The sequence below is a fragment of the Salvelinus alpinus genome, chromosome 12 (genome assembly GCF_045679555.1).
Source record: "Salvelinus alpinus chromosome 12, SLU_Salpinus.1, whole genome shotgun sequence".
NCBI classification, from domain to species: domain Eukaryota; kingdom Metazoa; phylum Chordata; class Actinopteri; order Salmoniformes; family Salmonidae; genus Salvelinus; species Salvelinus alpinus.
The window spans coordinates 5,714,857-5,737,056 of NC_092097.1; the positions used below are offsets into that span (position 1 = coordinate 5,714,857).

Here is a 22,200-nt window from a genome sequence, read left to right on the forward strand (position 1 = left end):
TGCCTTTGGAAAAAGTATTCATACCACTTGGCTTATTCCACATTTTGTTGTGTTAGAGCCTGAATTGTCACACAATAACCCATAATGACAAAGTGAAAACATGTATTTTTTGTTGTTGTTTGTTTTGTATTCACACCCCTGAGTCAATACTTTGTAGAAGCACCTTTGGCAGCGATTACAGCTGTGCGTCTTTCTGGCTAAATCTCTAAGAGCTTTACACACCTGGATTATACAACATTTGCTTCAAGCTCTGTCAAATTGGTTGTTGATCATTGCTAGACAACCATTTTCAGGTCTTGACATAGATTTTCAAGTTGATTTAAGTCAAAACTGTAACAGCCACTCAGGAATATTCAATGTCTTATTGGTAAGAAACTCCAGTGTAGATTTGGCCTTGGGGTTTAGGTTATTGTCCTGCTGAAAGGTGAATTCATCTCCCAGTGTCTGGTCGAATGCAGACAACCAGGTTTCCTCTAGGATTTTGCATGTGCATGTCCATTATGTTTCTTTCCTATCCTGAAAAACTCCCCTGTCCTTAATGATTACAAGCATAACATGATGCAGCCACCACCACACTTGAAAATACGTAGAGTGTTACTCAGTAATTTGTTGAATTGGATTTGCCCCAAACATAATAGTTTGCATTCAGGACAAAATGTTACATTTCTTTACCATATTTTTTGGTATTACTTTAGTGCCTTGTTGCAAACAGGATGCACGTCGTTTAATATTTGTATTCTGTACAGGCTTTTTTATTTTCACTCTGCCAATTAGGTTAATATTGTGGAGTAATAACTATGTTGTTGATCCATCCTCAGTTTTCTTCTATCACAGCCATTAAACTCTAACTGTTTTAAAAAGTCACCATTGGCCTCATGGTGAAATCCCTGAGCTGTTTCCTTCCTCTCTGGCAACTGAGTTAGGAAGGACTACTGTACTTTGTAGTGGCTGGGTGTATTGATACACCACACAAAGTGTAATTAATGACTTCACCATGCTCAAAAGGGTATTCAATGTTTGCATTTATTTTTATCCATCAACCAATAGGTTATCTTCTTTGAAAGGCATTGGAAAACCTCCCTGGTCTTTGTGGTTGAATCTGTGTTGGACATTCTTCCTGACAGAGCTGGTGTAACTGAGTCAGATTTGTAGGCCTCCTTGCTCACACACACTTTTTCAGTTCTGCACACAGATTTTCTATAGGATTGAGGTCAGGGCTTTGTGATGGCCACCCCAATACCTTGACTTTGTTGTCCTTAAGCCATTTTGCCACAACTTTGGAAGTATGCTTGGGGTCATTGTCCATTTGGAAGACCCATTTGCGAACTGATTGATGTCTTGAGATGTTGCTTCAATATATCCACATAATCTTCCTCCCTCATGATGCCATCTATTTTGTGAAGTGCACCAGTCCCTCCTGCAGCAAAGCACCCCACAACATGATGCTGAAACCCCCGTGCTTCACGGTTGGGATGTGTTCTTCGGCTTGCAAGCCTCCCCCGTTTTCCTCCAAACATAACGATGGTCATTATGGCCAAACAGTTCTCCAAAAGTATGATCTTTGTCCCCATGTGCAGTTGCAAACCGTAGTCTGGCTTTTTTATGGCAGTTTTGGAACAGTGGCTTCTTCCTTGCTGAGCGGCCTTTCAGGTTATGTCGATATAGGACTCGTTTTTACTGTGGATATAGATACTTTTGTACCCGTTTCCTCCAGCATCTTCACAAGGTCCTTTGCTGTTGTTCTGGGATTGATTTGCACTTTTCACACCAAAGTACATTCATCTCTAGGAGACAGAACGCGTCTCCTTCCTGAGCGGTATGACGGCTGCGTGGTCCCATGTTGTTTATACTTGCGTACTATTGTTTATACAGATGAATGTGGTACCTTCAGGCGTTTGGATATTGCGCCCAAGGATGAACCAGACTTGTGGAGGTCAACAATTTATTTTCTGAGGTTTTGGCTGATTTCTTTTGATTTTCCCATGATGTCAAGCAAAGAGGCACTGAGTTTGAAGGTACAGTGGGGAGAACAAGTATTTGATAACCTGCAAAATCGGCAGTGTTTCCTACTTACAAAGCATGTAGAGGTCTGTAATTTTTATCATAGGTACACTTCAACGGTGAGAGACGGAATCTAAAACAAAAATCCTGAATATCACATTGTATGAATTTTAAGTAATTAATTAGCATTTTATTGCATGACATAAGTATTTGATCACCTACCAACCAGTAAGAATTCCGGCTCTCACAGACCTGTTAGTTTTTCTTTAAGAAGCCCTCCTGTTCTCCACTCATTACCTGTATTAACTGCACCTGTTTGAACTTGTTACCTGTATAAAAGACACCTGTCCACACACTCAATCAAACAGACTCCAACCTCTCCACAATGGCCAAGACCAGAGAGCTGTGTAAGGACATCAGGGATAAAATTGTAGACCTGCACAAGGCTGGGATGGGCTACAGGACAATAGGCAAGCAGCTTGGTGAGAAGGCAACAACTGTTGGCGCAATTATTAGAAAATGGAAGAAGTTCAAGATGACGGTCAATCACCCTCGGTCTGGGGCTCCATGCAAGATCTCACCTCGTGGGGCATCAATGATCATGAGGAAGGTGAGGGATCAGCCCAGAACTACATGGCAGGACCTGGTCAATGACCTGAAGAGAGCTGGGACCACAGTCTCAAAGAAAACCATTAGTAACACACTACGCCGTCATGGATTAAAATCCTGCAGCGCACACAAGGTCCCCCTGCTCAAGCCAGCGCATGTCCAGGCCCGTCTGAAGTTTGCCAATGACCATCTGGATGATCCAGAGGAGGAATGGGAGAAGGTCATGTGGTCTGATGAGACAAAAATAGAGCTTTTTGGTCTAAACTCCACTCGCCGTGTTTGGAGGAAGAAGAAGGATGAGTACAACCCCAAGAACACCATCCCAACCGTGAAGCACGGAGGTGGAAACATCATTCTTTGGGGATGCTTTTCTGCAAAGGGGACAGGACGACTGTACCGTATTGAGGGGAGGATGGATGGGGCCATGTATCGTGAGATCTTGGCCAACAACCTCCTTCCCTCAGTAAGAGCATTGAAGATGGGTCGTGGCTGGGTCTTCCAGCATGACAACGACCCGAAACACACAGCCATGGCAACTAAGGAGTGGCTCCGTAAGAAGCATCTCAAGGTCCTGGAGTGGCCTAGCCAGTCTCCAGACCTGAACCCAATAGAACATTTTTGGAGGGAGCTGAAAGTCCGTATTGCCCAGCGACAGCTCCGAAACGTGAAGGATCTGGAGAAGGTCTGTATGGAGGAGTGGGCCAAAATCCCTGCTGCAGTGCGTGCAAACCTGGTCAAGAACTACAGGAAATGTATGATCTCTGTAATTGCAAACAAAAGTTTCTGTACTAAATATTAAGTTCTGCTTTTCTGATGTATCAAATACTTATGTCATGCAATAAAATGCTAATTAATTACTTAAAAATCATACAATGTGATTTTCTGGATTTTTGTTTTAGATTCCGTCTCTCACAGTTGAAGTGTACCTATGATAAAAATGACAGACCTCTACATGCTTTGTAAGTAGGAAAACCTGCAAAATCGGCAGTGTATCAAATACTTGTTCTCCCCACTGTAGGTCTTGAAATACATCCACAGGTACACCTCCAATTGACTCAAATGATGTCAATTAGACTAACAGAAGCTTCTAAAGCCATGACATCCTTTTCTGGAATTTTCCAAGCTGTTTAAAGGCAGCTTAGTGTAAGTAAACTTCTGACCCACTGGAATTGTGATACAGTGAATTATAAGTGAAATAATCTGTCTGTAAACAATTGCTGGAAAAATTACTTGTGTCATGCACAAAGTAGATGTCCTAACCGATTTGCCAAAACTATAGTTTGTTAACAAGAAATTTGTGGAGTGGTTGAAAAACAAGTTTTTATGACTCCAACCTAAGTATACGTAAACTTCCGACTTCAACTTTATATATATAAAAATAACCAGTCAAAAGTTTGGACACACCTACTCATTTTTTACTATTTTCTACATTGTAGAATAATAGTGAAGACATCAAAACTATGAAACACAAAAAAGTGTTAAACAAATCAAAATATATTTATATATTTGAGATTCTTCAAAGTAGCCACCCTTTGCCTTGATGACAGCACACTCTTGGCACTCTCTCAACCAGCTTCACCTTGAATGCTTTTACAACAGTCTTGAAGGAGTTCCCACATATACTGAGCACTTGTTGGCTGCTTTTCCTTCACTCTGCAGTCCGACTCATCCCAAACCATCTCAACTGGGTTGAGGTTGGGGGATTGTGGAGGCCAGGTCATCTGATGCAGCACTCCATCACTCTCTTTCTTGTTCAAAAAGCTCTTACACAGCCTGGAGGTGTGTTGAGTCATTGCGCCCAAGTTTAATTCTCCTGGCAAAGGTAACCAGGTTTTTGGCTAAAATGTACACTGGTACTTGGTAAAGTTCATGATGCCATTGTCCTTAACAAGGGCCCCAGGACCAGTGGACGCAAAATAGCCCCATAACAGAAAAGATCCACCACCATATATTACAGTACGGATGAGTATTTTCTGCCTATGCATTGTTCTTTCAAACCCACCACCGGTGTACGTGGCCAAATACGTATATTTTCATGTCATATGACCATAGCACTGGTTCCAATCCAAGTGCCAATGCCGTTTAGCATTGCCGTTTAACTCCAAGCGGTGCTATGCTTAGATGACGTGATAATGTTGTAGATGAGCTCCTACAAATATTGAAATTTAAATGTTTTTTTAGAGTAAAGTACATCGAAAAAAAATCAAAAGAAAACTGCAAACTGAATAGGAGACCAAACAAGCAGCAAACAAAGAAGAAAGGCTTTTGAAAAAGTAACAATTTTTCATAAAATTATACCGTTTTCTTAGCTAGCTAAGTTGTTTACCTGTTGCTAGGCAGTTGCTAGGGACATTCCTGAAAGAAGCTAGCTAGCTAACAAGGAGTGTCTAGTTGGCAGAAGAGAAGAAGGGACAAAGAAGGGACAAAGTGGGACAAAATAAGGACAGAAGAAAAGGGAAAGGGGACATTAAGGTGAAGCAGTCCTCTAAAGACACAAAAGACAATAATACAAGAAACAACACTTCTATTGCCTCTCCCTCTACGATACGCACTTCCGGTTTGGTTTGGAGCGAGTAGTTGCATTCCGCTTTGCTCCACAGGTAGTATTACAGGTAGTATTACATTTCATTTCATTACAGTACAACAGTTTGATTTGTTTGATCTTAGCTGGCTACATAGCCGTCTTTGTATCCAAGATAATTGTGTAGTCTAGAGTAATTGTCGAGGTTACCTAGCCAGTTAGAGGTTACCTAGCCAGCTACACTTTCAAACAAAGTCAACAACGCAGCCACTGCTAGCTAGCCTATTTCACCAGCCAGCAGTACTATATCATTTTAGTCAATAAGATTTTTTGCAACGTAAGCTTAACTTTCTGAACATTCGAGACGTGTAGTCCACTTGTCATTCCAATCTCCTTTGCATTAGCGTAGCCTCTTCTGTAGCCTGTCAACTATGTGTCTGTCTATCCCTGTTCTCTCCTCTCTGCACAGACCATACAAACGCTTCACACCGCGTGGCCGCTGCTACTCTAACCTGGTGGTCCCAGCGCGCACGACCCACGTGGAGTTCCAGGTCTCAGGCAGCCTCTGGAACTGCCGATCTGCGGCCAACAAGGCAGAGTTCATCTCAGCCTATGCTTCCCTCCAGTCCCTCGACTTCTTGGCACTGACGGAAACATGGATTACCACTGATAACACTGCTACTCCTACTGCTCTCTCCTCGTCTGCCCACGTGTTCTCGCACACCCCGAGAGCTTCTGGTCAGCGGGGTGGTGGCACTGGGATCCTCATCTCTCCCAAGTGGACATTCTCTCTTTCTCCCCTGACCCATCTGTCTATCGCCTCCTTTGAATTCCATGCTGTCACAGTTACCAGCCCTTTCAAGCTTAACATCCTTATCATTTATCGCCCTCCAGGTTCCCTTGGAGAGTTCATCAATGAGCTTGACGCCCTGATAAGTTCCTTTCCTGAGGATGGCTCACCTCTCACAGTTCTGGGTGACTTTAACCTCCCCACGTCTACCTTTGACTCATTCCTCTCTGCCTCCTTCTTTCCACTCCTCTCCTCTTTTGACCTCACCCTCTCACCTTCCCCCCCTACTCACAAGGCAGGCAATACGCTTGACCTCATCTTTACTAGATGCTGTTCTTCCACTAATCTCATTGCAACTCCCCTCCAAGTCTCCGACCACTACCTTGTATCCTTTTCCCTCTCGCTCTCATCCAACACTTCCCACACTGCCCCTACTCGGATGGTATCGCGCCGTCCCAACCTTCGCTCTCTCTCCCCCGCTACTCTCTCCTCTTCCATCCTATCATCTCTTCCCTCTGCTCAAACCTTTTCCAACCTATCTCCTGATTCTGCCTCCTCAACCCTCCTCTCCTCCCTTTCTGCATCCTTTGACTCTCTATGTCCCCTATCCTCCAGGCCGGCTCGGTCCTCCCCTCCTGCTCCGTGGCTCGACGACTCATTGCGAGCTCACAGAACAGGGCTCCGGGCAGCCGAGCGGAAATGGAGGAAAACTCGCCTCCCTGCGGACCTGGCATCCTTTCACTCCCTCCTCTCTACATTCTCCTCTTCTGTCTCTGCTGCTAAAGCCAATTTCTACCACTCTAAATTCCAAGCATCTGCCTCTAACCCTAGGAAGCTCTTTGCCACCTTCTCCTCCCTCCTGAATCCTCCTCCCCCTCCTCCCCCCTCCTCCCTCTCTGCTGATGACTTCGTCAACCATTTTGAAAAGAAGGTCGACGACATCCGATCCTCGTTTGCTAAGTCAAACGACACCGCTGGTTCTGCTCACACTGCCCTACCCTGTGCTTTGACCTCTTTCTCCCCTCTCTCTCCAGATGAAATCTCGCGTCTTGTGATGGCCGGCCGCCCAACAACCTGCCCGCTTGACCCTATCCCCTCCTCTCTTCTCCAGACCATTTCCGGAGACCTTCTCCCTTACCTCACCTCGCTCATCAACTCATCCTTGACCGCTGGCTACGTCCCTTCCGTCTTCAAGAGAGCGAGAGTTGCACCCCTTCTGAAAAAACCTACACTCGATCCCTCCGATGTCAACAACTACAGACCAGTATCCCTTCTTTCTTTTCTCTCCAAAACTCTTGAACGTGCCGTCCTTGGCCAGCTCTCCTGCTATCTCTCTCAGAATGACCTTCTTGATCCAAATCAGTCAGGTTTCAAGACTAGTCATTCAACTGAGACTGCTCTTCTCTGTGTCACGGAGGCGCTCCGCACTGCTAAAGCTAACTCTCTCTCCTCTGCTCTCATCCTTCTAGACCTATCGGCTGCCTTTGATACTGTGAACCATCAGATCCTCCTCTCCACCCTCTCCGAGCTGGGCATCTCCGGCGCGGCCCACGCTTGGATTGCGTCCTACCTGACAGGTCGCTCCTACCAGGTGGCGTGGCGAGAATCTGTCTCCGCACCACGTGCTCTCACCACTGGTGTCCCCCAGGGCTCTGTTCTAGGCCCTCTCCTATTCTCGCTATACACCAAGTCACTTGGCTCTGTCATATCCTCACATGGTCTCTCCTATCATTGCTATGCAGACGACACACAATTAATCTTCTCCTTTCCCCCCTCTGATAACCAGGTGGTGAATCGCATCTCTGCATGTCTGGCAGACATATCAGTGTGGATGACGGATCACCACCTCAAGCTGAACCTCGGCAAGACGGAGCTGCTCTTCCTCCCGGGGAAGGACTGCCCGTTCCATGATCTCGCCATCACGGTTGACAACTCCATTGTGTCCTCCTCCCAGAGTGCTAAGAACCTTGGCGTGATCCTGGACAACACCCTGTCATTCTCAACTAACATCAAGGCGGTGACCCGTTCCTGTAGGTTCATGCTCTACAACATTCGCAGAGTACGACCCTGCCTCACGCAGGAAGCGGCGCAGGTCCTAATCCAGGCACTTGTCATCTCCCGTCTGGATTACTGCAACTCGCTGTTGGCTGGGCTCCCTGCCTGTGCCATTAAACCCCTACAACTCATCCAGAACGCCGCAGCCCGTCTGGTGTTCAACTTTCCCAAGTTCTCTCACGTCACCCCGCTCCTCCGCTCTCTCCACTGGCTTCCAGTTGAAGCTCGCATCCGTTACAAGACCATGGTGCTTGCCTACGGAGCTGTGAGGGGAACGGCACCTCCGTACCTTCAGGCTCTGATCAGGCCCTACACCCAAACAAGGGCACTGCGTTCATCCACCTCTGGCCTGCTCGCCTCCCTACCTCTGAGGAAGTACAGTTCCCGCTCAGCCCAGTCAAAACTGTTCGCTGCTCTGGCACCCCAATGGTGGAACAAACTCCCTCACGACGCCAGGTCAGCGGAGTCAATCACCACCTTCCGGAGACACCTGAAACCCCACCTCTTTAAGGAATACCTAGGATAGGATAAAGTAATCCTTCTAACCCCCCCCCCCTTAAAAGAGTTAGATGCACTATTGTAAAGTGGTTGTTCCACTGGATATCATAAGGTGAATGCACCAATTTGTAAGTCGCTCTGGATAAGAGCGTCTGCTAAATGACTTAAATGTAAATGTAATAATAAAGCCCTTTGGCCACGCACACAAATGGTGGGTTTGGCCTTCGATAGAACAATGCATAGGCAGAAAATAACTAAATACAGTGGGCGGACTGTAGCATTTTGCAAGTAGCAACTTCATGAGCAGCCCACCACTTCAGGCGTGCATTTTCACCAGTCTGAACGAAATATCTAACAACTGTAATTGATCGAGTTATACTGTACGTTTCATGTTGGTGACTGTCGTGTTAAATACTGTATAAAATAAAATCTCTTCCTAGCTGGAGAGGAGAAGCAGTTCAGGGTAGTTGAACTATCCCTTTTAGTTAGGCAGACTGGTATAATGGGTCGAAAAACTTTCCTCACCTTGAGCTCACAGTCCTCATTCACTGCCAAGTTACTGGGCTTCAGATCCTGTGGAGGGGAAGGAGAGAGGGGAGAATAAAGGCAGGTATTGAGTATCCACTAACACTGTCAGGTATTCCTGTTTTCACCCTCCGCCAACTGCAAGCATCTTGACGTAAAGATCGACGTACAGTACCAATCAAAAGTTTGGACACACCTACTCATTCAAGGGTTTTTCTTTGTTTTTTTTCTCTTTTTTATTATTTTCTACAACGTAGAATAATAGTGAAGACATCGAAACTATGAAATAACACATATGGAATCATGGAGTAACCAACAAAGTGTTAAACAAATCAAAATGTATTTGAGATTTGAGATTCTTCAAAGTAGCCACCCCTTGCCTTGATGACATCTTTGCACACTCTTATTCTACAATGTAGAAAATAGTAAATACCATTTTGAAAAACTTGAATGAGTAGGTGTGTCCAAACTTTTGACTGGTACTGTAAGTTTGATGTAACTTACTCTGTGGATGATGTCTGCTGAATGGATATACTGCAAAAACAAAAACAGACAACTATTTACAACTGCATACCTATGAAAACACACACACACACACACACACACACAGGCCCAAACACAGACACACGCCTACCTTGAGACCCCGGAGGATCTGGTATATGAGGAACTGAACGTGGTCGTCCGTCAGTTTCTGACACTTGACGATATTGTTGAGGTCCGCCCCCATCAGGTGGGTCACCAGGTACCTGACAATCACAACCCCAAGAAAGTAATGGCAAAATTTGTAGAATTGCAGGAAATGTGCTTTAAAAACCATTGGCCACCCACAACCCCACACCGCTGCTGAAAATAATCCTAGGGGAAACACAATTGGTGTAGAGAGAGATGTCTCCTCTACCAGTACTACAAATTACAAGCAGTAAACACCGCTAAGTGCTTTACAGCTCATGTAGGGTGAACCAGGGATAGTTATATATATCTCACATTCACGAGGAATATTCTTTGTTTCTGGCCATTTTGAGCCTGTAATCGAACCCACAAATGATGATACTCAACTAGTCTAAAGAAGGCAAGTTTTATTGCTTCTTTAAATCAGAATAACAGTTTTCAGCTGCCTTTTAAAATGATAAACTTGGAATAGCTAACAACATGGCATTGGAACACAGGAGTGGCGGTTGCTGATAATGGGCCTCTGTAGATATTCCATTCAAAATCTGACGTTTCCAGCTACAATAGTCATTTACAACATTAACAATGTCTACACTGTATTTTTTGATCAATTGTGTTATTTTAATGGGAAAAAAATGCTTTCTTTTATAAACAAGGGCATTTTTAAGTGACCCCAAACTTTTCAATGGTAGTGAGTGTGAGAGTGAGTGAGTGAGTAAGTGAGAGAGAGATCCTATCCTAGCCCAATGAGAAATGAAGGTTAGTACCTCTGTATTCTACACACATTCATACTGGAAGCCACAGAGACAGTGGAATGCTTGTTACCATGGAAATAAGGAATAATGTGTGCAGTGGTAAACCTGCATGTGTCTCAGTGAGACAAATCACACGACCAAACACATGAAATAAAGACCTGCAGAAATAGGTTTGTTTAAATATAATACGGCTGGGATTTGCCAGGGACCTCACAATACGATATTATCACGATTCTTATGCATAGATATATTGCGATTCTATATGTATTGCGATTCGATACTGCATTTTATTGTGATTTGATGTTCCAAACATATTGGAACATCCTATAGAACAAGCTATAGGATGAAAAATAACAGAGTTTTGGCGCAGGTACAGCAGACTAGCGCTAGCTAACAAAAAAAAGTCGAAAATACAATGTTTTACAAATCGACACTTAGAGTCACAGGGCTCTATAAATAGGTGCAAGTGTTGAATGCACCTTAGTTTGCGATTTTGCGATGTAAAAACTGGCGCACTGGCATTTTCACCCCTTACACTAGGTTCTGCAATTTACCTGTCCAATATCAGCTCACTTGCACTGAGGTGGGAGGGGTGGCAAGATTTGATGTGTGTCCTTATTAAAAAAAGTGCAAAAGTGGCAATTTCATACTGTGCTAAATGGAAGTTTTAAGACCCATCAAAAGCAGGTAACGTATCTGGTAATGGCATGGATTTTAAGAGCGGAAGTGCAACCTATCCAGCCGTGACATACAGTGCCCATGGAATCTCGTATTTAAAAACGATTGGCCCCATTTTGTTTAATTTTATTAAAACCAAGCATATCCCCCTAATCAAGGCAGGTTTAGCAGCTTTGCATATGTGCGTCATTTTATCCTGGCCATACATTAGCCAAGTAGCCTATGAGTAAACAGATTTTAAAAATGGCCTACTGAGTGTGCCCTGAAATATTTGACGTTTCATGATTCACGATTCACATACCTGCATACTTTATTTCGTTTGTTCAAGTAGGCAATCCATCCCCATTTTCAGAGCGCCCCTCGTTCGATTACCAAAGATGCGCTCCTCCAAAATATTCAGTCCTCCTATAATGCCATATCGATAGCCAATTGTTCTTTGAGAATGTGCCTCGGAACGACACAAATTACTACTCTCCTGTCAATTGTATAGACGTGCAAATGTTGTGACATTTAGGACTGTGTGTGCACACAGTGCCACGGAACAAGAGATGTTATTTAAGATGTCATGCTTCTGACTCTATCCTATTTAGAAATATTGTTGTCATTTTAAAAACAATTGTTTTTATTTTATCAAATGAAACGAAAAGCGAGAAATGAAGGCTGTTTTTTTTTGTCATGCCAAATAGCAGACTTACAATAAAGGGTTTGGCTCGTGAGAGTGCTTTGAAATAACTATTAAATCACCAAAGCTTTAGTGAAAGATCAAGTTTGGGAGCAGCAAAAAAGTGAGTCCCCTTTTTATCATTATTTTAGCCAGCTCCCATTATTTATTTATTTTTGATGTGCGTAAAAGCCTCAATAGTCATAATATTATACGCCCACGGGGAGCAATTATGGTGCCTGTAACTGTATTAAACAAAGACAATTTAAAATATGATTCGAATTTGATTCAAATTATTAACTCTCATTTTAAGCCTCATCAATAGTGCATTTAATCTGGCTTACTCACAACGTTCGGCATATCCATGGCTCAGACATTAAAGACATAATGCAATTTCAAGTGAATTCGGAAAGTATTCAGACCCTTTTACTTATTCCACATGTTGTTACGTTGCAGCCTTATTCTAACATGGATTACGTTGATATTTTTCCTCCTCAATCTACACACAACAGCCCATAATGACAAAGCGAAAACGGGTTCTTTAGACTTTTCCGCAAATGTAGTCAAAATTAAAAACAGATACCTTATTTACATTAGTATTCAGACCCTTGGCTAGGAAACTTGAGCTAAGGTAGATCCTGTTCCAGTTGATCCTCCTTGAGATGTTTCTACAACTTGATTGGAGTCCACCTGTGGTAAATTCAAATGATTGGACATGATTTGGAAAGGCACACACCTCTCTATATAAGGTCCCACAGTTGACAGTGCATGTCAGAGCAAAAACCAAGCCATGAGGTCGAAGGAATTTTCTCGGAGCTCTACGGACATGATTGTGTCGAGGCATAAATCTGGGGAAGGACACCAAAACAGCATCGAACGGTTCCCAAGAACACCGTTGCCTCCATCATTCTTAAACACCATGACTCTTCCTAGGGCTGAGCAATCGGGGTAGAAGGGCCTTGGTGTCAGGGAGCTGACCAAGAACCCGATGGTCTCTCTGATAGAGCTCCAGTGTTCCTCTGTGGAGATGGGAGAACATTCCAGAAGGACAACTATATCTGCAGCACTCCACAAATCAGGCCTTTATGGTAGAGTTGCCAGACGGAAGCCACTCCTCAGTAAAAGGCACATGACAGCCAGCTTGGACTTTTCCCAAAAGGCACCTAAAGACTCTGACCATGAGAAACAAGATTGTCTGGTCTGATGAAACTTGGCCTGAATGCCAAGCGTCACGCCTGGAAGAAACCTGGCACCATCCCTACGGTGAAGCATCATGCTGTGGGGATGTTTTTCAGCGGCAGGGACTGAGAGAATAGTCAGGATGGAGGGAAAGATGAATGGAGCAAAGTGCAAAGATATCCTTGACAAAAACCTGCTCCATAGCGCTCAGGACCTCAGACCGGGGCGAAGGTTTACCTTCCAACAGGACAACAACCCTAAGCACACAGCCAAGAAAACGCAAGCGTGGCTTCGGGACAAGTCTCAATGTCCTTGAGTGGCCCAGCCAGTGCACGGAATTGAATCCAATCAAACATCTCTGGAGAGACCTGAAAATAGCTGTACAGTGACACTCCACATCCAACCTGACAGAGCTTGAGAAAATCTGCAGAGAAGAATGGGAGAAACTCCCTAAATACAGGTGTGCCAAGCTTGTAGAGTCATACCCAAGAAGACTAAGCTGTAATTGCTGCCAAAGGTGCTCCAACAAAGTACTGAGTAAAGGGTCTAAATACTTATGTAAATGTGCTATTTCAGCTTTTTATTTTAAATAACTTGCAAAATTTCCCCAAAACTGTTTTTGCTTTGTCATTATGGGGTATTGTGTGTAGATTGCTGACGATTGTTTATTTAATCCATTTTAGAATAAGCCTGTAACAAAATGTGGAAAAAGTCAAGGGGTCTGAATACTTTCCGAACGCACTGTACAGTAGGCCTAGCCTCTAGATCACAGCGAATGCTATGTTTAACAATATATTTCCATATTGAAGTCATGCAATTAGACATCTTACAATGTGGATTTAGCAAAGATGGGATAGGCTTACATACATTTTGTTCTTTTGTTTCTGTAGGTTATTTAACAAATTAGGCTACAATGGACTAACATTCTAATTGGAGTTGATGACAACGCAATTCTTAAAATACTGTAAATACACAACTTGAAGCAACCACATATTTAGCCATGGAGCACGTTCTGATTGGCCAGTTTTAAGCCTCGACACATCCACAACTTGTTTATTCATCAAAACGCAGCTCTTTCACGCCACCGCCAGCATCTGTGCCCATAATTCCGGTTGTGAAAATAGCAAAAATATTTGACACACCCCCGAACCTATGGCACTGCCACCAGCGCTTAGATGTACCATTGCGTTAAGTTTGTTATTATGGAGCCCACAGTATCGACATAAAATCGTCAAAAATAACATCGCAATACTCTACTGTTAGCTTGGGTGGTATACTGTATAAACCGTATACCGGGGGTATTTGGAAAAAGCCACGGGATAGTTTTTCAATACAGTCCAAAGTTTTTCAATACATTTGAATATTTGTAGCTACTTAAGTTATTACCTTGCAGTCAACTTGTGCAATACCTTAAGGAGATAAAGCAGACTGCGTTCTTCATTTCACCGGTCACATTACTTTAAATTATTAAGCTTACTGTAGATCCCCAAAACAGTTGAGCCAGTCACTGTGTTTGTTTGTAAAATAGCACAACGGGAGAAAGCGAGCTGCTGAGTCCATAGCGTTCTATATCTATTGGAGAGTCTCTCTGTGTGGCGCACATGAGGTGATAAAGTTACACTTGTACGCAATTCACAACTAAATGTTTGCCATCAGATATCTGATAACGGCTTCCTGCCAGAAGACAAAGAGCTCTGGATGAGTCATTTTCCCCCCTGCGTTTCCTACTAGCGTTTCCCCCCCCCCCCCTCCTCAGTTCTTCTCCATGTACACATGCTGCACTTCCTTCAGAAAAAGCATGCGTCACAACTTTGTTCACTTGCATAATTTATCTCGTTCACTTTCGCTTGTAGCTATGCTTGTATGACTTTATGGAGCTGGATTTGTCCGTCTTCGCAATTAGTTTGTTCGTTTTTCGCTCGTTAGCATTTAGCTAACAGCGTCTATGTGATTTCGTTATTAGTTTGTGCCAATTTTGTTAGCATTCTGGTAACGGAGGCCCAATGGGCTTTTATTGTGTTTTTAGTGCCCACTTGTGTGCTATGCTGGTAATACCACAAATCCCAGTATGAGAGATGGACAGTACAACAATCTGGAACCGCCCAAGCCTACCGTATCGTCCCCCCCCATCCCTATAACATATACATTTGCATGTGTTCTGCTAGGCAACTTGAACTCCTATACAACAGCTATTTGAAATGCCAGAGCGAGGGGGGTTTAGAAATGGCGAGCAAGAGAGAGAACAAGAAAGATGTTACTCACACATCGTTGAACTCCTCTAGGCTGGTAGCGGGCGTAAACACATCCAACAGGCCGATCACCTGACAGGAAAGAGGAGGTCAAAGGTTAGACAACATTCTAAATACAACAGACACAACTCACATTGCAAACATAACTCATGCTACAGAAAAAGCTCACGCTACAGACAAAACAATAACAGACGCCACAACATGTGGTCTTCTTCCAACTGCTAAAATCCCTCGGGGTGATTGAGGCAAATGTGCAAAGCGCACACACAGAGGAGAATGGTTTATGCATTTGTCTTTGTGCAAAGAAAAGTAGAGCCTTCGTAGTGTGAGACTGTGCTGCCGCCCGTTGCCCTTGACATGGTCTTTCACTGTGTTAAACAGCCATCAGATAAAAGGTCGCTTTGACAACCAACAACATCACGTTTCATCAAACAAAGTTGATGGATTTTTGGATGCAGTCATGGCAGGTCGTTCTAAAGCTTTGGAACAGAGCCTGCACCACTGTTCTGCTCTCAACACAGGACAGACAGTACACAGTGACAGTCAGGGCTCTGTGACACAGGCTAATGCACTCATAGTTTGTGTGTGTGTGTGTGTGTGTGTGTGTGTGTGTGTGTGTGTGTGTGTGTGTCTTGTGTTGCTGTTAACACAGGAGAAAGTGATGACTGAACTTTACAGGAAATCATGCAGAATACAATAGACAGAAAGAGAGAGCCAGAGGGAGAGAGAACAAGGGAATGAGAGGGGAAAGGAGAGAGAGGGAGAGTGAACGATAGGGAGAGAGAACGAGAGCCGGCGTGACCGAGAGGGAGAGTGAACGAGAGGGAAAGAGGCATAGAGAAAGAAGAGCTAGCATGCAGGCACTGTGTGGGTGGCTAGAGAGGAGTTGAGGAGAGCGGACAGAGGGAGGAAGCGGACACCGGTGCCAGACCCAGTGTGCCCCCCTCTAGAGAAACTGACTGATGTGGGTGGGTGTCGTAACAACACGACTCGACACCGTCCACACAGGGCAGAGCCCTCTGCGATTGGTGGACTCTAGCCAAAACAAAAAGTGATTGGCTGACTCAGGCTTTCCAAAAACCACAGCCTGCAGTGTAACCAGGCAACAGCGGGGAAATTCACTCAGAGAAGAACAGAGAAGTGGGTCAAGACTCAAGAGCTGTGATCAAACTGACACATGTATCTCCTCTACTGTTCCCTTACCTGCTAAGCGCTAACTGTTACCTGAACTCAAAAGAGAAGTTTTAACAACACAAACCCACACACTCTCTGTGGCAGGTGTATCCTGCTGTTGCCTGCAGTTGAGAGTTACCTAAAGTCACAGAGAGATAAAATTTTTGATTTTGAAAAGACCTTGTCCACAATCACCACCGTCGGCATTGTCAGATTAAGATTCATTTATTGCCATTTGCCACACACAACCACAGCTTGGTGGTATTTGCTTTCGGTGCAGCAGCATGGTACCTCTTAAGTTAGACTCTGGGTCAAACCTCCTATCATCTTCAACTTGACCACGACACACAGCAGTTGACCTAGTGTGCTCAGCCTCGCCACCACTGAATCATTCAGTGAAACCCCACACCCCTGAAGGAAGAAATTTGCTGCAGTGTTGTTTACACCATTGGTTTATGCAGAGTTAACTTCCCTTCGCCCCACAAGCATAATATCGGATGTAACCAGTGGTTGTAAGGGTGAAGTGTTGGGTTTTCAGCACCATACCACCGTGAGTGTGAAATCAGTGAGGGGCTTCTTCACTTCCTACAACTTAGCTCTCCTATAGGTGACTCAACGTTAGAGAGGGGATGTGACCATAGAAGTAGAACGACTAGAATAGTCTAACATTTCCACTTAAGTCAAGGAACACTGGTGGGTGGCCAACTGAACTAAATGACGATCGCCCCGTAGCACTCACTTCTGTCATCATGAAGTGCTTTGAGAGGCTAGTTAAAGATCTTACCCGACACCCACTTCAATTTGCTTTCTGCTTTTTTCGCACTGCACACTGCCCTATACCATCTGGACAAGAGGAATACCTACGTCAGAATGCTGTTTATTGACTATAGCTCAGCATTCAACACCATAGTACTGTACTCTCCAAGCTCATCATTAAGCTCAGGGCCCTGGGTCTGAACTCCGCCCTGTGCAACTAGGTCCTGGACTTCCTGACGGGCCTCCCCCAAGTGGTGAAGGTAGGAAACAACCCCTTCACTTTGCTGATCCTTAACACAGGGGCCCCACAAGGGTGCGTGCTCATCCCCCTCCTGTACTCCCTGTTCACCCATGACTGCGTGGCCACACATGCCTCCAACTCAATCATCACATTTGCAGACGACACAACAGTAGTAGGCCTGATTACCAACAATGACGAGACAGCCTCCAGGGAGGAAGTGAGGGCCCTGGCAGAGTGCGGCCAGGAAAATAACCTCTCAACGTCAACAAAACTAAGGAGCTGAACATGGACTTCAGGAAACAGCAGAGGGAGAACGCTCCTGTCCACATCGACGGGACCACAGTAGAGAAGGTGGAAAGCTTCAAGTTCCTTGGCGTACACATCACTGACAATCTGAAATGGTCCACCCACACAGACAATGTGGCGAAGAAGGCGCATCAGTACCTCTTCAAGCTCAGGAGGCTGCAGAAATTCAGCTTGGCCCCTATGACCCTCAAACTTTTACAGATGCACAATTGAGAGCATCCTGTCGGGCAGTATCACCGCCAGTACGGCAACAGCACCGGCCGCAACCGCAGGGCTCTCATGAGGGTGGTGCGGTCTGCCCAACGCATCACCGGGGACACACTGCCTGCCCTTCAGGTTACCCAGCACCCGATGTCACAGGAAGGCCGAAAAGATCATCAAGGTCATCAACCACCCGAGCCACCACCTGTTCACCCCGCTATCATCCAGAAGGCGAAGTCAGTACAGGTGCATCAAAGCTGGGACCGAGAGACTGAAAAACAGCTTCTATCTCAAGGCCATAATGTTAAATAGCCATCACTAGCCGGGTACCACCCAGCTACACAACCCTGCACCTTAGAGGCTGTTGCCGTATATACACAGACATGGAATCACTGGCAACTTTAAATAATGGAACACGAGTCACTTTAATAATTTGTACATATATATGAGATGAGTACAGAAGTATCTACTGTAATCTATTCTACTGTATTTAGTCAATGCCACTTTGACATTTCTAGTCCTAATAAAGGCCAGGGGCCTTTGTCGGCTCAAGTGAATGTCGTTCTATGGATGTGACACTGACCTGTTCTATGTGACACTGACCTGTTGATCACTCAGAGAGAAGCTCCCAGTGTACGGTTACAACAGGAGCTGGAGGATCATATAAAACACATACTTCGTCCACTCTACTCCCTTCACACACACACACTCATGTGCACACACAAAAACAGACACGGCTCCTCCATCTGCTCTTTAGATTAAGAGATAGCAATCAATAGCCTTTCATAACGCACAGATACAGTACCCGCAGTCAGTAACTCTCACTCTGAGGTCAGGTCAGCTTTCCCCAGAGTGGAGGCAGATGGCGGCGACAGACACATGCATGAGCGCGTACACACACAGCAGATTTTTCAGAAATCCCGGTTGGAGGATTATTGGAACTTGAATAAGCAGGGAGGGAATCCTCTAGGCTCAAACTGGGACTTGTGAAAAATACCGGTAACTTTTGCAAAGTTGGACTGGTAGACCAGTAAAAGGTCAAGGAAAGGTTAACTCACATGCTCCGGGAGATGTGTGTGTGTGTGTGGACGGGGTTAACTCACGTTCTCGTGTTTCATGTGTTTGAGGAGTCGTAGTTCTCTGTAGGTCCTCTTAGCGTGCATGATGGACTGGAACGGCCTCGACAGCTTCTTCACCGCGATCTTCAGCCCCGACTTCACGTCGTACGACGAGCTGCGCAGTGTCAAAGAGCACACACACACACACACACACACACACACACACACACACACACACACACACACACACACACACACACACACACACACACACACACACACACACACACACACACACACACACACACACACACACACACACACACACACACACACACCAAGAGATACCTTACACCTTGGTAATTATAACATTCATATCACTTGTATAATATTACTGATATAACATGACATTCCTGTTATCACAGTAAGATGTTACAGCAATAATTCAAAACTATATTCCTCTTATTTCGATTGTATGCTACTTTCAACCAGAAATTTAAATAAACAATTATTAAAATGTAATATTGTGTGAAGTGGTCCTTGGGACCTGGAGAGGCGCTGTAGACAAAGGTGTTTTATTAAACATCATGATTGTTGTAGCCTTGGGCATTTTGCAGTACTCCGTATCAATGCAGTAGCCCTCCCTTCCTGCCGCATGTAACACATCACAGTTAGGGCAAATCTAAAGCAAGGCGACAGTACACGTCATCCCCCACGAATGACGCGGCGCATCATTCGACTTCGCTACCGATACCAGGCTTAGTATCGCGATACTCGGTACCATCGCGACACCTAAACGTTACCACAGCAACAAACAAAAAAGACGGCGTATTAGCCAAAGTCACAGTCAAAATGGCACTTGATCCAGACAGATCCTTTGAGATCAATATATCACTACATTTGAAATGTTTGATGTCAATTTTTTCTGAGACACCCTTATATGCATGAATGAATCAATTATACAACCAATTTGACTTTGTTCAAACCAATCTACATAAAAACATAACGGTTATAATTTACTTAAAATGGTAAGTCTCTATTGGTGACGTGAATGCCTATTCAATAGGAGTGTGTGCATGGATAGATGTGTATGGAGCTTGTTTAGGCTGATTTCATGGGGCTACAGACGAAAAACAAATCTGTTTCCTTTCCATTTGAGACTTATTTTATTGTACTGATCAACAACATTTGCATAGAAGAAGCAATCTCTTTTTTTTTTAAGTGCACCCTGTCTCAGCCCTAATGATGTCATTCACACACACGGACAGAGAGACGTGACTGATGCAAGGGAGACGAAGTGAAGTTTTGGCAATGACTATGGTTTTTGCTGACACTCAGCTTTGAAATAAGGATATTTTGCATTATTGTTTGCATTTTATGACAAACCCATGTTAAGGAGGTGCTGACCTGTTGCACCCTCGACAACCACTGTGATTATTATTATTTGACCCTGCTGGTCATCTATGAACATTTGAACATCTTGACCATGTTCTGTTATAATCTCCACCCGGCACAGCCAGAAGAGGACTGGCCACCCCTCATAGCCTGGTTCCTCTCTAGGTTTCTTCCTAGGTTCTGGCATTTCTAGGGAGTTTTTCCTAGCCACTGTGCTTCTACACCTGCATTGCTTGCTGTTTGGGGTTTTATGCTGGGTTTCTGGACAGCACTTTGAGATATCAGCTGATGTAAAAAGGGTTTTATAAATACATTTGATATAAGGATTTTTTTTGGGATAAATAGAAAATGAGTGGAGCGAAGCAAAGGCAACATCCTATAGGAAAACCTGGTAGTCTAATCCTTTTCAAAAGACACTGGGAGACAAATTCACCTTTCAATAGGACTTTAACCTACAACACTACGCCAAATATATACTGGAGTTGCTTACCAAGATGACATTGAATGTTCCTGAGTGGCCTAGTTACAGTCTGGACTTAAATTTTGTTGAAAATCTATTGAGAGACTTGAAAATGGCTGTCTATGACAAACCCATAACATGATGCAGCCACCACCATTCTTAAAAATATATAGAGAGGTACTCAGTGATGTGTTGAATTCGCCCCAAACAAATTGCTTTGTATTTGGAGATTTTTTTGTTTTGTTATACTCCACATTTTTTGCAGTACTACTTTAGTGCCTTATTGCAAACAGGATGCATGTTTTGGAACATTCTTATTCTGTACATGCTTCCTTCTTTTCACTCATTTAGGTTAGTATTGTGGAGTAACTACAAAGTTGTTGATCCATCCTCAGGTTATCACCTATCACAGCCATTAAACTCTGTAACTGTTTTAAAGACACCATTGGCCTCATGGTGAAATCCTTCAGTGGTGTCCTTCCTCTCTGGCAACTGAGTTAGGAAGGGTGCCTGTATCTTTGTGGTGACTGGGTGTATTGATACACCATCCAAAGTGTAGAATAAATGACATCACCATGCGGTCACTTCTCCTTCCGTGGTCTCCAACTGCTCTTAAAATGCTAGTAAAATACTAAATGCATGTTCTTCAACCGATCGCTGCCCGCCCCCGCCCGCCCGACTAGCATCACTACTCTGGACGGTTCTGGACTTAGAATATGTGGACAACTACAAATACCTAGGTGTCTGGTTAGACTGTAAACTCTCCTTCCAGACTTACATTAAGCATCTCCAATCCAAAATTAAATCTAGAATCGGCTTCCTATTTTGCAACAAAGCCTCCTTCACTCACGCTGCCAAATATACCCTCGTAAAACTGACTATCCTACCGATCCTCGACTTCGGCGATGTCATTTACAAAATAGCCTCCAACACTCTACTCAGCAAACTGGATGCAGTCTATCACAGTGCCATTTGTTTTGTCAACAAAGCCCCATATACCACCCACCACTGCGACCTGTATGCTCTCGTTGGCTGGCCCTCGCTATATATTTGTCGCCAAACCCACTGGCTTCAGGTCATCTATAAGTCTTTGCTAGGTAAAGCCCTGCCTTATCTCAGCTCACTGGTCACCATAGCAACACCCACCTGTAGCACGCGCTCCATCAGCTATATTTCACTGGTCATGCCCAAAGCCAACACCCCCTTTGGCCGCCTTTCCTTCCAGTTCTCTGCTGCCAATGACTGGAACGAATTGCAAAAATCACTGAAGCTGGAGACTTATATTTCCCTCACTAACTTTAAACATCAGCTATCTGAGCAGCTAACCGATCGCTGCAGCTGTACATAGCCCATCTGTAAATAGCCCACCCAACTGCATCGTCTCATATTGTTTTTTTTGTTCCTTTGCACCCTAGTATCT

At 44.3% G+C, this 22,200-nt stretch overlaps 1 protein-coding gene across 1 annotated transcript in view; it reads right to left on the reverse strand.

Annotated features, from left to right (window-relative positions):
- LOC139536519 (mitogen-activated protein kinase 14A-like) overlaps positions 1-22,200 on the reverse strand; it is a 53,452-nt gene that overhangs the window by 11,742 nt on the left and 19,510 nt on the right. The window contains exons 2-6 of the mRNA XM_071337080.1: positions 18,971-19,100; positions 15,204-15,262; positions 9,634-9,745; positions 9,504-9,533; positions 9,000-9,047 (exon numbers count right to left, since the gene is read on the reverse strand). Coding sequence (XP_071193181.1) covers positions 9,000-9,047; positions 9,504-9,533; positions 9,634-9,745; positions 15,204-15,262; positions 18,971-19,100 — 379 coding nt within the window. The remainder of the gene's footprint in view (positions 1-8,999; positions 9,048-9,503; positions 9,534-9,633; positions 9,746-15,203; positions 15,263-18,970; positions 19,101-22,200) is intronic.